At 43.5% G+C, this 15,003-nt stretch overlaps 1 protein-coding gene across 1 annotated transcript; it reads left to right on the top strand.

The window, feature by feature from the left end:
• The first annotated feature begins 7,088 nt into the window (after positions 1 to 7,088).
• Positions 7,089 to 9,958, top strand: LOC125708920 (corticoliberin-like). The gene is made up of 4 exons (XM_048976844.1): positions 7,089 to 7,161; positions 7,655 to 7,766; positions 8,544 to 8,629; positions 9,139 to 9,958. Exon 4 carries the CDS (start codon positions 9,159 to 9,161, stop codon positions 9,639 to 9,641), a length of 483 nt encoding a protein of 160 aa, XP_048832801.1. The 5' UTR covers positions 7,089 to 7,161; positions 7,655 to 7,766; positions 8,544 to 8,629; positions 9,139 to 9,158; the 3' UTR covers positions 9,642 to 9,958.
• Positions 9,959 to 15,003: the final 5,045 nt, after the last annotated feature.

Genomic DNA, 15,003 nt, shown 5'->3' with positions numbered 1-15,003 from the left:
TACATAATGCTTCAACTCCTTTGTAAGCAGGACGTGGGTCACTAGATCACAGATGGTGTGTCACTTGCTCACAGATTCCACTAACAAACACCTCCTTATCTGCCCTCTGCGCCCTCGCAGCTGTCCTTCTCAGTTCCTGGTACAGGCTGGGTTGCTGTCAAGCCATGTGATGTGACTCTTCTCAATAATATCCAGGGTGCCCTGGGAGATAAAGTACCTCCTTATGGAAACACCAGCAACATGAACACAGCCCTCAGAAACCTTCAGACTCCTATCATAGAATGTTACCAAGCACTTCTTTGTGCAGGTGAACATGTCAGCATCGGAACAGTGCTGGGACAAGGAGAGCCAGGAGCGGAATTAGCTTGTGCTACAGTATATCTAAGATGCAAACTCTTGCCCAGGAAGGTCCACTGCTCCTGCACTGAAAAGGAATGTCTGTAAGTATGTGAAGTCTTACTTTTATCCAACACCCCTGGGGCATTTTTCGGGGGTTAAGAGCCTTGTGTAGGTTAGGATACTGTACATATGGCTGAAATATCGTTGTTTCAAACCCCAGGGTCTGCAGGGTGATGTCACCATCGGGCCCCTGAGCGAGGCCCTTAATCCCCATTCGCTAGGGACCGGCTGACTCGGCTTCCCGAAATGTACGTCGCTCTGCATAAAAGCACCTGGCGAATAAAATAAAATATTGATCTGAGGAAGGAATGAAGACAGGCTTCACATTCAAAGTGCCCTGATTTTAACCTGCTCACATTGAAGCCAGTTCAAAGATGAGGAAAAAAATATGAGTAAAAGATGCAGGGTGTTTTTTTTAGACTGGGCATTGCGACAAATTGAAGAAAAGCTTTACTTCAGTGGTCTGTATGTTTCACATTCAAGCTAGAACACCAGCCGGAATGACATTGTGTTTTAAGTGACTGCGCCCTGCATTTCCTATTAATGCCCTTTCCATCTGAAATTTTCATCAAGGGTTTGTGTCCGGACGCTTTCAGAAATGCCGGAGCAACGGATTCCTGGAATCATACACTGTCTGCAGCCAATCATACAAAGAAACGAAGGCTGGATACATGGCATTCAGAGAATCGTTCCACGATTGGCATTGAGTGAAAGAGCTTGAAAGTGAACAAACAGGGGATGTGAGGCTTTATGAAACATTGAATAAACAATAAGAATTGTTCTTATTTGGAATATGGATTCCAAATCAGCATGAAAATATGCTTTCCAGGAATGTGCAGGCAGTGCCCAGCTTACAACTGAGATCAGATCCTGTGGGATCAGTCCGTCTTTAACTCAAATTTGTAGGTAAGTTGGAACAGGTACCTATGGGTCTTATTTTACAGTATATAATAATAATAATAATAATAATAATAATAATAATAATAATAATAATAATAATAATGCAGTAATAATGAAAGTAACTACACATGGCCACTCAATGTGTTCATGAGCGTTACAAAATAGTGTGGATAACCATTGTATTTAACTCTGCCTCGTGCCCATTGCTTCCGGGATAGGCTCTGGACCCCCCGCGACCCAGTAGGATAAGCGGTTTGGAAAATGGATGGATGGATGGATGGATGGATGGATGTGTTTACCTCAAACTTTCAATATAATAGACTTCACGGTAGTCCACTCGTAAGTGCGAGGTGTCTGTAAAAAAAGTTTCCCAAAACCGTTTGGTGAATCAGGAGAGTAGAAGATGCATGAAGGCATCTGTTACCCCTTTCATATCGTGGCCTTTCATGCCCTCTGACCTGTATTTCAAGGTGATCTTTTACTGAGGACACCCCAGCCTGTCCGCCCTTAGGGATGTTACATCTCAGAAGCTGTGGCGGTCCTGCATCGCAGTGAATCACATTTCAAATATGTAATCATTTAAATCCGCCGACTTGTAAGAATGTCTATAGCTAAGCTACGAAAGACTACAATAGCACTCGTGTTCTCGTCAGAGTCGTCGCTCGAGCCGCTCCTGTCTGCAGAGGGGAATGCATTTGGTATGAGTAAGAAATGAAAACAGCCCAGAGAGATATTCCCAGAGGAAATCGGCGTAACATGTTAGTCTGCGTAGCCACCCCTGCTAATTCACATTCACGTAAATGAAAACCTGTTCATCTTTGCTTTCTAAGCACTAGTGATTCATTACACAGAAACATCTGCCTCAGTCTGCCAGACGCTTCTGCCTATAATTGGTAAATATTTCAGCCTAACCTTATGGGTCACGTTTGTATTGACAGCTTTTAGCGTGCTGGGGATGCATACGGATCTCACGCAGTGTGTGATTGGGGTTCCAATCAGGCCTGCTTCAGCCGATGGGATTTTATCCCGGAGACAGTGACTGAAAAAGCTGAAGAAAGATACCTATTGACCCTACAAGAGACGTATTGACTCTGTGGGGGGGGGGGGGGGGGGGTCTGAACCATAATTGCTTAGGCACATTCAGAACATCCATTGTTTCACTGAATAACCCACTGTGCAATCCTATTTATTACTGAGCCATTACTACGGAGTTCCATGCAATACTTAATCTTATCGTATCTTATCTATCTGAACATTCGCACTTAGTGAACAGGCCACTGAGGCACGTTATAGGTAACAACATCACCAGTGGAGGAGGTGACTATAAGGACAGCAACACGCTCAGTACTGAAGAGAAACATCAGTTACACCCAAAATCACAGAAAAGTACTTATTTAATGTGCGGCCGACATTTTTATCATCAAAGGTGCGCAAGTGAGGCATTATTGCTACAAAGTTAACATGACATGAGAGTATGAGAGACACAAGATAAGACAGATACAGTACAGATTTAGTAAGAAGTCTTTATTAATTGCGTAGCACACATTACTGGAACAAGTTATATTACACATGCTTTATAAAATGCAAAGACTTTGTTTTGCTCCATTTGGACTACTATACATCTAAAACCATTTTTTTTTGCTATCATAATATGCATAATAATTCTGTTGGCTGGGATTAACCTGTTTGTTTCACAGGGTGAAGAATGAAACAGCTGCTCACAGCAGTTTTGAGGGATTAGAGGCATCCATGCTGCCCCTACACTCAGAAATCTCCTGCCAAATCCATCCAGCTAACTTTGTTTATGCATAAAATGCAGCCCCCTTGGTCAGGGCCAGCCAGGTTACGGGTATCAGCGGCTTCTGAAAAATCACCCAAACCTACCTGTCCCTGTCTACTGCCTTGCATGTGTGCTCCTCCATTAGGTCCCAAATGGGACCACTCCCCCCCCCCCCCCCCCACCCGTCTGCCTGGCTGTGGTCAGGCATTCTTATCTACAGACGTGACACTAATGTGATGACAGAACTGACCAAAGGCGGAGAGGTAAGGAGCTGTGAGCTTCTGCTCTTATAGTTTTGCATGTGGAGCCGAAAACCTGTTTTCCATGATGGAAGTTGACACCCCCTCCCCCCACCCCCACCCCGTGAGGAGTTGCCGCTGAGCATTTGTCCTGAACTATTTTTGAGTGCCGCTGGAGGCTCCCAACTCACAACTACGTCAGCGGTGGCCATTAAGAAGCGTCTTCCATGAATCTGGCTGATTCCTCTCGACAGATATTACTAGTCACTGATTATACCTGTTCGCCTCTTGCATGTAGAGCTATCATTTTATAGGACAATCATAAAACTGACGAAAAAAAGGTAAAGTTTGACCTAATGCAATTTTATTTTTACTAATAAAAGCTCATCACATGCTATACGTTGTGTAAGTGACATGTGTTTTATGTTTTTTGGTCATTATAGCTGTAAGTAGAAACGCTACTTAACAGAGACGTCACACTCATTCGTCACCTGTCCCCTCAGTCCACAGATAGATGCCATCGTCAAGCATAACAACATTAGCTTATTCCTGAGCTATAACAGGATGCCTGTCTTATTAGACTTCCTTCGCCCCAAGGTTCGAGCAGCACTAAATGCCCTGTATTACCTTGCTTTCTCTGCTACATTTCTCTTTTGTGACTGATTACCAAACGGACGGATGATGTTAAGGGCGGCGAAACAACGCTTTACGTTTAGTCGAAGAAAAAGCACCGCATTCATCATAAGAATATATCCCACCGGCATCATAATCTGCATATTTTCACATAATTCCTTTTTAGCTCGGATGGTTTCGTACATTTCCATGAAGGTTTCTAAATCGGTTTCGGAGACATGATATTGTTATCTGCATGCCGGGTTAGTGAGTCTTAGTAGGACCTCTGGGCTGGAGTTTGCATGAAATGACTGTAGCCCTGCTGAGCTCTCTGACACTGCAGATGATGCTCTCAACTGTGAAATGTCACTCATTAATACTACTCAGTTAGTTAAAGCACCATTTGTTATATTTCATCTAGTTTGAAAAAAATCTATAAAACACGCATAATATTGACTATACAGACAATATTATGTGCATATCGGACTCCTTACACCTCAGTATAAATTTTATTTTCTATTCATTTCATTCTTAATAGACCTTGGCAGAGACATTGACTGCAATAGTCTTGAAGAGCCATATTCCAGAGTAGATCAGCAGTTGTCTAGCTGGTATCTGGATCCAGGACACTGGTATCTTTCCTCCAGTACTGCTCTGGAATACAGCCCGTCTACCTGCAGGCTGAGAATTAAACAACTCCATCACCAAAGGGCTCATTAGGATTGCAGGAGTGGGGTGGAAATTCAAATTGAGTGCTTCATCTTGAAGAGCTCATATCCAGGCCAGGTTTGCAAGAAGGATGCTGATGAGGTGAGCTGGTTGGTGTTCTATCCTCCCGCCAGGGAAACATCTCAATATCCATATTCCACCAAAGACCAAACTGCAAAGTCCTTCAGGTCAAGGTGATAAATGTGTACGGCAATGTCCTGTGTGAGATGAGGAACTCTGCAGTATGTGCATGAGGAGCACTGCAATACCTGCATGAGGAGCACTGCAATACCTGCATGAGGAGCACTGCAATACCTGCATAAGGAGCTATCCTTTACCTCCCTGACAGCTGAACACAACCTGTAATAGCAGACTGCATTGCCTCAGGTCTTTGAATACACAGCTCATGAACTGAAGACAAACTGACCCATTGTGGGCAGACATTAAGTTGAGGCTGCTGCTGTGTACTGCAGTGTTCAGCTGCAGAAATGGCTGAGCAGCTAGTAACGTGTGGAAGACCAAAAGGCATCAGACTAAACTAACATTTCCCGAATGAAGCCCAGGACTTGCCTGTGAATCCTACTGCAAGAGAATATAGCTGAGCAAAGTGTTTACAGAACTCTGCTCAGTTTGATACATAGCGGTTTATAGATTAGTTTAGACATGGCATTCATGGAAAGTGTGACCAAAATGCCATTTAAAAACAGGGAAAACTATTAGCAGTATAACTAAATTTGGATACTTTGGGTGAATACCAGCTGAAAACTTAAGGGCAGGGGCTTTTCAGGTTGGACCGATGGGTTACTGGATATAAAACTGTCTAGAGTCACAAGCTCAGGGAAGTATATAGGAAATGAGTTGCATGCAAGTGTTGCAGTGCGGCGTTTATAAGACACTCGCGACCTAGAAAATCGTACCATACATTGAATCTTAAGAAGCATCAAGGAACAAACGTGTTCTAGCTATTCACATGTGAAATTCTTCCCTTTTCACCAGAAAACAAGGACCAAGATTGGTAGTACTTTAATAGAGACCATTAACCAACGTATTCTAACACAACCTACACATTTTGTAAGACTGCACGAAAATGCACATGGCCTTTTTCCAAGAATTTTGTGTAATGATTAATCCCCAAAGACTGAATAACCAAGAGCACAGAGCTACACTCTCAAATGCATGATAATTGAGCACTCCTAGCAGATGACCTTCTGCGAAGATTCTATGGGCGATTGTGTGCATGCATGGATGTCCATTATCAATGCTGAAAGCTCCAAATACTCCTTAAAGTACTCATTGTTTAAAAAGAGAATCATACTCCTATTATTACTAAACATTACGCAGTCATTTCATAGAGGAAATATATAAAAAAAGTGACAAGTGATATAGTTCAACTGGGTACTTTTGATGCGTTGAGACCAAATATCTCTCTTGAATACGAAATGACTCAGTAACTGTCCGTGCTCTTACATGATAGGGAAATGTTTTAGCATGTCACTCTCAAATAATTCTTATGCTATACATAATCCTCCTGCTTTTCCTGTACAGCCTTGATGGTCCCTGTGCACCATCCTATACGTAAGTGTAGCTTCTTCTCTGGGAAGCAGAAGTGATGGACCAGAAGTTCTCCTCATCCATCTCTTTTACGGTAGAACCCTATAGTGCCACGGCATGTGGAACGAAGGCAAAAAGGGGTCTTATTCAGCTAAAAGGAAGCAGGGACACAAATGAGACTGCGAGGGGTCAAAACAAGAAGGACCGTATGGAGAGGGACACAGGAGGAGCAACATCAATGACAGGACTGCAGCTGACGAGACAAACGGGAACTTATATACAAAGACCAACAAGGGGTGACAAGTAACTCATCAGGGCCACTTAAAGGAGGAGAGGGAGGGTCAGGCGGACAGGACGAGCTGGACTTAACACACAGCGCCACCTCCAGAGCTGGAGTGGGACTGAGTTCCACCCTGAGAAGGTCACACCCCCAACTGACTTTTGTTTCCCAACCCTCATCACCAACCCCCAACCAGGATGCCCCCCCCCACACTGACACTGGCTATATTGCTCTTACTTGTAACTCAGTAAACACATCAGAAGGCAGAGTAGTACTCACTGGTACTGAATTGTAGTGAGTGTTACTGAGTGCTTATGCATGGCACAAGGTAAGTGATACTGAGTAGTAATGTATGGGGCTGGGTAGTTTTGAGTGGTAATGAGTAGTAATACATGTTACTGGGCAGTAGTGACTGATACTGAGTAGTAGTAAATCATATTAAGTAGCATTGAGTGGTGCTGAGTCATAGTGTGTAGTACTGATAGATATTGAAAGGTACTAACTAGTATTGAGTAGTAAAGAAAAGTAATAGGTAGTACTGTGGTATTGGGTAATAGTGAGTGTAATATAAGGAAGGTGCGGGGTGCTTTGTACGAGATTGATAACATACTCAGTTTCTTGGTGGGGGCCGTCTTTCTGATCTTTGCAGATTTGGTGACAAGCTTAGGAAAGATTGTGGCATCACTGCGAAAGTTAGTAAGCGATCCACACATTCCGCATCGTTATATACATCCGATAGAATCTGCCTGAAGCGCTTTGCTTATGAGCAAGGAACCGATTAAAAATGTTTCACCTTTAATATCACGCTGACATTACCATTTTAAAAGATCCATACGATTTCAAAAACCTGTAAAATGGGGCACTGTTGTGGTAACACAAAATAATTGCTATTTCACTGATATTTCTATTTGCAATTCTTCTAATTATTTAAATTTATGCTATTAAGCATTTAGTAGACGTACTTATTTATATGCATCGTATGTTACAGCGCTGGTCAGGCTGAGTCATATTTTTTTAGCCAGCCCTTGTCCTTCTGGCTGGATGTTCTGGGTGTGAATGATTGGGGAAGAGGACACAGAATTCATATCACCTTGCATCTGAGCCAGAATTTATTTGCCTCCTGGGTGGGTGTCAGTGGGTAAGATTTGGTCACGTTAATTCCTAGTGTATGTCACATCTGTCCAGCTCCTGCAAACCAAGGAGAGGAACCTCCCTGATGCTCCCTGATGTAACTGAGAGGTCCAGCCAACAGGTGTCTGCTGTTGCCCTTTGAAAAACTGAATGCATCTGAAATTGCGTAAGGTGATGACACTTTCAAAGTTCCATTTTAAGTTCAGTTTATTATTATATAGTGCCTTTCACAACACAGTCACCCCGAGGAACTTACCATGTGTGCGGCAATCCAGTTATAGCAGGTGCTTAACAACCTGCCCCTACCGCTGTTGCTGGGGTAAACTATGGTAAAACACTGAAACATACAGGTAATCTCACAAATCATGGAGATTAAATATATATAATTTATTAATTCATTAATTAATATATATATATTTAACATGTATTAAACCCGACTCAAATATATAAGCATAATAAGCAAACACATTTTACAAATTAATGGCATAATTAATGGCAATAAAAGAGATATGGAATATATAGAAGTGTTCAGGGCCTACGGGTTATTTATTATTAGGCATACGTCAGTGTACCCAGGTGCAGCCAGTCTAGATTAGATTATCTTTGATTTTTAATTGACGTCCGTGACAGTTGGAACCAAGCAGTGAGGCCATATTTATGAAGATGGGTAGAAAAGACCAGAATATGGATAAGATGCATTTTATACATACAAAAGTCAGTCATGCACATATTACAATATTGGTATTCTGTGCTGAGTGCGGCAACGGCTCTTTATGACTCATCCCATCGTAAGTCCGCCGGAGACGCGCTTCATTCAGGTGTCTACCCATTCAGGTCTGCGCAGACGCAAGATCTGAGCTCACTGCGTGACACTTGTCGCACATCTTGACTATAAAACAGCGATTCATTCTTTAAAGAAGCCCTTTCACCGATTTCTTTATAGACTATAAGAAAACGTGGAAGAAGGAAGCATCTCAGTAGATACACGCCATCTTCCAGGGACAGGCTCACTGACCCGGCGCAGCTCAGGTACTCCACAAACTTGTTGGCTTGTTCTGAATGGTACTCCACAAATTAAGTGATGATAACGGTGATGGTCCTTCGGACGGTGTGCAGTATGCGCAGAGTGGATATCTATATGCAGATATATGTGTAGAGTGCCGTAATGAACTTAGAGTAATTTAGGGTATAATAAAAGGCTCAGTTTCTCTTGCAGCAGTATTTCTTGTAAAAACTTGTCAACCGTTTTCGTGAGCTTTTACGTTGTTCAGAAAAATGTCCGTAATAAACTTATACTTTTTTTCCAACACTAAATAACCTTAAAGATGTTACTTTTTTAATTTTAAAGTGCCTCCAGAATTCTGTTTTGTTTCCAGTTTTGAATAAATAAACGGTATTATTGACATAGCGATAATTGTTTAACTGATATAATCCATAAAAACTTTTTTATTTAATTTCCCCGTCCAGGCTGGATTTTGTAAATGCCGATCTGGCACCTAACCGTGAGTATAAAGTGCGCTAAACTGCTTCCTCCTCAGATCCCCGCTGACCTCCTGATATGAAGCTCCATCTACTTGTGTCCATCGCGGTCCTCCTAGTCGCCTTTCTGCCCCGGCATGAATGCAGAGCCATCGAGCCCCCCGGCGCCCTGCCGGCTCCTGCCCACCAGTCTGCTCCACAGCAGCAGCAGCAGCAGCATCTTCCGCTTCTGGTGCGTCTCGGATCGGAGTACTTCGTCCGGCTTGGAGACGGCGGTCGCGGGCAGCCAGTCATTCCGGTGTCGTCCGCCGACGCGACCGTCAAAAAGGCGCTTGATCTGCAGTTAACGCAGCGCCTCCTGCAGAGCAAGGTCGACAACCTGAGCCGGTTTGCCGGCAGCCTCGCCGAGCCGGAGGAGAGGGCAAAGCGCTCTGAGGAGCCTCCCATTTCACTGGATCTAACTTTCCACCTGCTCCGAGAAGTGCTGGAAATGGCCAGAGCGGAGCAGCTGGCACAGCAAGCCCACAGCAACAGGAAAATGATGGAAATCATCGGTAAATAAGCGTGACCGACATCCATCTGCCAAAGAAAGTTTAACATCCAGCACAAACACACTATATTACATACCATAGTGCTGCTGTATCTATTTTCGTTCGTCCAATTATTTATCTATTGCCTTATTTATTTTATAGCTTTGACTATAAATCTGGATTTTTATTTCGCTTGGTGGTAATCAGATTGTGTGCCAAAATGCAAGAAAACTGTCGTCAATTTGTATAACTGTTGTAACAGTGCTGAAAGTGTAGCATTTACACAGAATCAACCTATACTTTGTCTTAAAAGACCATTTATTTTAACTAGATTGTAGAAACCCCACAAAGAGCCTAACTGAACAGCTCTTCCTGAAATTCAGTTCTACTGTACTTTACCTTGTTTAAGTTTAATAATAAACACGATATGAGCAACGAGTCATTTTTGTTGTGCCAGAGAATATCTATTTATATATTTTCAATAAAAGCTTACCTTCACATTCAGTTGTGTAGATTCTTCCATGTTAAGCTTCCAGCATGTTAATGTTGTACGCAAGCGTTAAACTAATCTGTTAAATAAATATTTCAGTTTCATTTATGTTAATACGCTGCAGTGAGCGCTGCTCTCTTGCGCTTTGTGGCTAAAACGCAAATGTGTGATCTTATGTTTAATCCCTCTTTAAAAGAAAGAACGTCAGATATTAAAAAGGTAGAACGGAAGATAGGCTATTTAAGGGCCCGAAGAAGGGATCTCGTGTGATTTCCTCAATGATTACACCTATTAAAATAAATCGTAAATGACGCGACGAGAGTTATAGGTGCTTGTGCATCAACATTTAACTACGCTGTAATTAGTCTACCTGAACTCCCTGGATATTAAATAACGCACGTATCATTTAGTCAGGACCAAAAAATAGTGCATACACAAAAGCCCATGACGTTAAATAATAATAAAACATTATTATTATCATCGGCCAAACCAATAGTTATATTGATCTGTGCGGTTCAAAGATAAATACTTTTGCTGAATCTAGCATTACTTTCTAATATCTCGTATATCCAAATCATTTAATGTTACAGGGAGCTTGAAGACGGACGGGGGCAACAAAACACTTGAATGGAAAAATACCTGTGTGCACAGCCGGACTAAATGCAGTGCCGCAAATAGGCTGGGAAGAGCGTAGGTGCCTGGTGTCTTCAGAAATGGGGCTGCTGTGACTCTCAGTGCTGCTATAGCCTCCATCATTAACAGACCCAAACCAGCCCTTCCGCAGTTGAACTTAACGTCACGCTGATCCCGCTAAATGCTGGCTCTCATCCTTTCAGCACCTGAATATTTTAAAAACAAATGCATAAATAAGAAAAGTGTGTTAAATCTCTTTTCCATTTCGTGGTCTGAGTGTTCTCTTGAACCCCTACTCTGGACTATCCGTGAAATCTTGAATAAATTTCAACGATAAGACGATACATTAATTTGAGCATGTTCTTTAATCGATACTTTTGACCTTGAAATACGTAAAATCCACCTTTCATGAACACTTGTCCAGGACAGGTTTAGAAAGAGCGTGAAGTTTATCCCCAGTAAACCCAGTGTCACGTCCCGTTCGTTCGACCCTCCTGTGTGCCACGCCCCCTCATTTACCTCAAGTGGGATCCTCTTGTTATCAGCTGTTTCTAGTTAAGTTTAATTAGTCTAATGTATTTAAGTGCTTTTCTGTGCACGTTTCCCCAGTCCGGTCATTAACGTCATAACGTCGCTTCTGCCTGTTCCGGGCGCCCGTGTGCGTTTTACCCCGAATAAACCCCGTGTCTAACGTGTGGTCCTGACACTCAGGGGTGTGAGGTGCATTCCAATGGCAGACACGCACCAATTTGCCTCCTCACTAGATGAAAGCAGCGTACATACATCGGCAGATCATGCAAGCTGCACACACACTGAGTCAAGCCAATTAACAGTTCAGGAGTTACGAGGTTTTAGCGCCTCCAACTGAGTGACTATGGCATGTCGTAAAACCAGCTGCAAAAATGAAACAAAATGCAATAAGACTTTTTACAAGGAGATGTGACACCTTGCAGCCTGTGAATTGCAGGCCATGATGATTTACATTTATTCATGCAGTTGATACCATAATCCGAAAGACTGGGACAGATAGTCCCTGGGATGACTGCGGGTTAAGGGAAAATCACAGGATTTAAACTAGCGACCTTCCGGTCACAACTAGTGTCTCAACCCACTGAGCCACCGACTGCCCTCCTGCCTTGCTTGTGAACCATACGTACTGCAAAGGGTACAGAGATACCTGGGTAAATAACTCTCCTGCGGTATCATAGGCAACAATTACATAGCTATTGTGCAATATCTTTCAGGTTAGGAAGCATTAAACAGTGTTAAATTAGTGCATTAATCAGCCCCATTTAGTCATTACGCTCTGGGTGTGATGCAGGTAGTAATAACAGAGTGCTGCGGTGTACGTGAGCCTAGGTGGTACTCGGGGAATATTACAGGAAGGTCGAGGGCTTTATGTCACACTGAAAAGCCACTCAGTGCTGCTCCGGTCATAACACAGAGACCGGAGGTGGGAGTGCAGTGAGGGCGTCCGCAGCAGGTGTCAGGGCAACACAGCTCCCGTCCGCCACCTTTCCCTCATCCCTCTGTCATCCTTTGCTTCTGCCCCCAGGTCATACACTAACAAAGGTGTCAAAGGTCTGCAGCTGTCTATGAGCGGCAAGCACTTCAGTTCCGTTGTGTTGATAACAATCTGTCTGCGGCGCAGTTGATGTTAGTTGTTTTGCTAGGATGTCCGCCCCAATCACTGCGCTGATTTGTTATTTTCTACATGTTATTAGCTGAGCTTGTTGTCACTCAGGAGCTATCCAGTCATTTGTTTATATATATGGGCCCGCCCCTTTGATGCCCATAGTTGTGATTGGAGGAAATTCCCTTTTAGGCCACAGTTATTCCTTACCTGTAAATACTTTATTGTATTGACATATTATTGTAATGTCCATATACAGCATATTGTAATTGTTGAATAATGTATGTAAGATGATATGGAATATGTATATCTACTTCCATTTTAGAAGCATGTGTTCACGCATACTGCACGCTTAAACATACACACAGAGCTCATAGCAGAAGTTGATGAGTCTCTGCTTGAGCATAATAAAGAGCAGTTACAACAAAAAAAAAACCTCCTTGTTCTGATCGAACCACCGGCAGCAACTGTCAACCCACCACTAGCACCTAAGATCCAGCTGGCAGAGTCTTGAACGCCGCATAACGCCCTGAATATGCATGAAGCGGCATCTTCGGGAAAATGCCACAAATGGAAACAGAGGAAAGTAAAACTTCCCGATGCAGAGGGACATTCGGCGCATTTATAAATCTGCCTTTGTTACTGTGGAAATGCGGTAAATATGGGTTAGTGCACAGGATACCTGCGAGAACATCTCCTCTGCATAGTAATGCGCATCAAAGATGCTAGCTTTGCCTGGGGGGGTCAGTGAGAGCCATTTTCCCCATCCCCAATTTCATGCTACACTCAGGGGGGTCCGGAACCTGATGGTTATGTACCCAGGGCCAGTCAGTCCACCTGCTCTGACTTACAGGAGGAGGTTAAATTAAGGAGAATGGCATAAATGTGAGGATTCAAAGACTGCTTGTTTCCCTTAGCCTCCGTGGTACCTGCACTTTATAGATGCGCTACTTCACTTCATCAGCCACTCACTGGATACCAGCCAGCTTTTCACTGTCTGTATTGTTCTGCACTGCGTGTATCGTCTTTAGTCTGTCATACACGAGGCATTCCAGTGCACCCAGCACAGCAAATAACCAGAAGCATCGACCATATCTTGATGATTTTCCTCCATCACTGGCATCAGCAACAGTCCCACTGCAAGACAGTGTTTTTTTCAACCTCCAAAGCAAAACTGATTTTTATTTTTAAAAAGTTTTATTTCAGACCCAACTTAATAGTAATAGTTGCATTACTTAGTAGCGGTGGTTCTCTATTCCATCTTGGACTGAATATATCAGAATTTTTTTTGAGATCTGAATTCAGCATTTATTTGTAACTCACTAGCATGGCGATCTCTGCTTTACACTATAGCCATAGTGCCGTAGAACCCAAACACAGTCTCTGCTGAACACGGAAGTGCTCAGAATTTACTTGTACTGGTAGAAACACGAACACCACAACATGGCGGTCTGTCGGAGCCAAAATGATCAGATGTTAAGCCTTCACTCTACTTTAAAAAGGCCGAAAGTGACACTATCGATTGCTTTGGATGAACATTCCTTTGGGAGCCTTAAATACTGTACTTTAAGCTTCACAGGAAAGAAAATGCGATGAAATATGTAAACATTTATATTTCATTTATTGCAGTAACTGTCCGTATTGCACCTGTGCAGTATATAAAACATATTCAAGCATCCATCTGAAGATGGGAATGGGAATCCCATGGGGCAAATAGATACCCCATCAGAGTGGACCCAGTTAATTTGCATCTTCTTGCATCTCACTTGGGCCAGGCTGTAGCTCCTGCGCTCCGAGGATGGGCTCCCACTTCCACCCAAACCATGCCCGCTCCTTCTTCCTGCATTCTCTCTATCCCCCTCCTCATCTTCTGCAAGGAGTCGTGTACCCAGCAACAGTCTGACTAAAAAAATCCCAAACGCTGTATCTCACTAATAATCTAGCATCAGGCTATGCAGTGCTGTCAGTGACTTTCAGCAGAATGCCTGGCCTTCATGACTCTGACAGTCCTGACAGGTCCGGAATTCTCCGGAAGCTTGTGCCTCTTTCTCAACGCCGACGCTGGAGTGACCCGGACACCCGTAGCCGAGCTGCGCTCGATCCCGGCTCGTGCTGAGCAGCTGTGACCTTGTTCTTGGTCATTACGCCAACCTGGATTAAGCTGATGCTGGAGACGAAGGAAAATCTCTGCACACTCCTGCAGAAGGGGGTTGCATTCTGTGCAAGAGAAGAAAGACGGATTAAAATTAAGACAGCTCACAGCGCCAGTTATGGGAGACTGGCACCTTCTTCAGTAAACATGATGCAAAAAGATCACCTTCACCGCAGTATTTGGGACTCCATCCATCCATCCATTTTCCAAACCGTTTATCCTACTGGGTCGCAGGGGGTCTGGAGCCTATCCCGGAAGCAATGGGCACAAGGCAGGGAACAACCCAGGATGGGGGGCCAGCCCATCGCAGGACACACTCACACACCATTCACTCACACATGCACACCTATAGACAATTTAGCAAGTTCAATTAGCCTCAGCATGTCTTTGGACTGGAGTACCTGGAGGAAACCCCACGACGACATGGGGAGAACATGCAAACTCCACACACATGTGACCCAGGCGGAGACTCTAACCCAGGTCCCA

Source organism: Brienomyrus brachyistius, chromosome 15 (assembly GCF_023856365.1).
Source record: "Brienomyrus brachyistius isolate T26 chromosome 15, BBRACH_0.4, whole genome shotgun sequence".
NCBI lineage: Eukaryota > Metazoa > Chordata > Actinopteri > Osteoglossiformes > Mormyridae > Brienomyrus > Brienomyrus brachyistius.
This window is presented reverse-complemented; position numbering and strand designations above follow the sequence as displayed.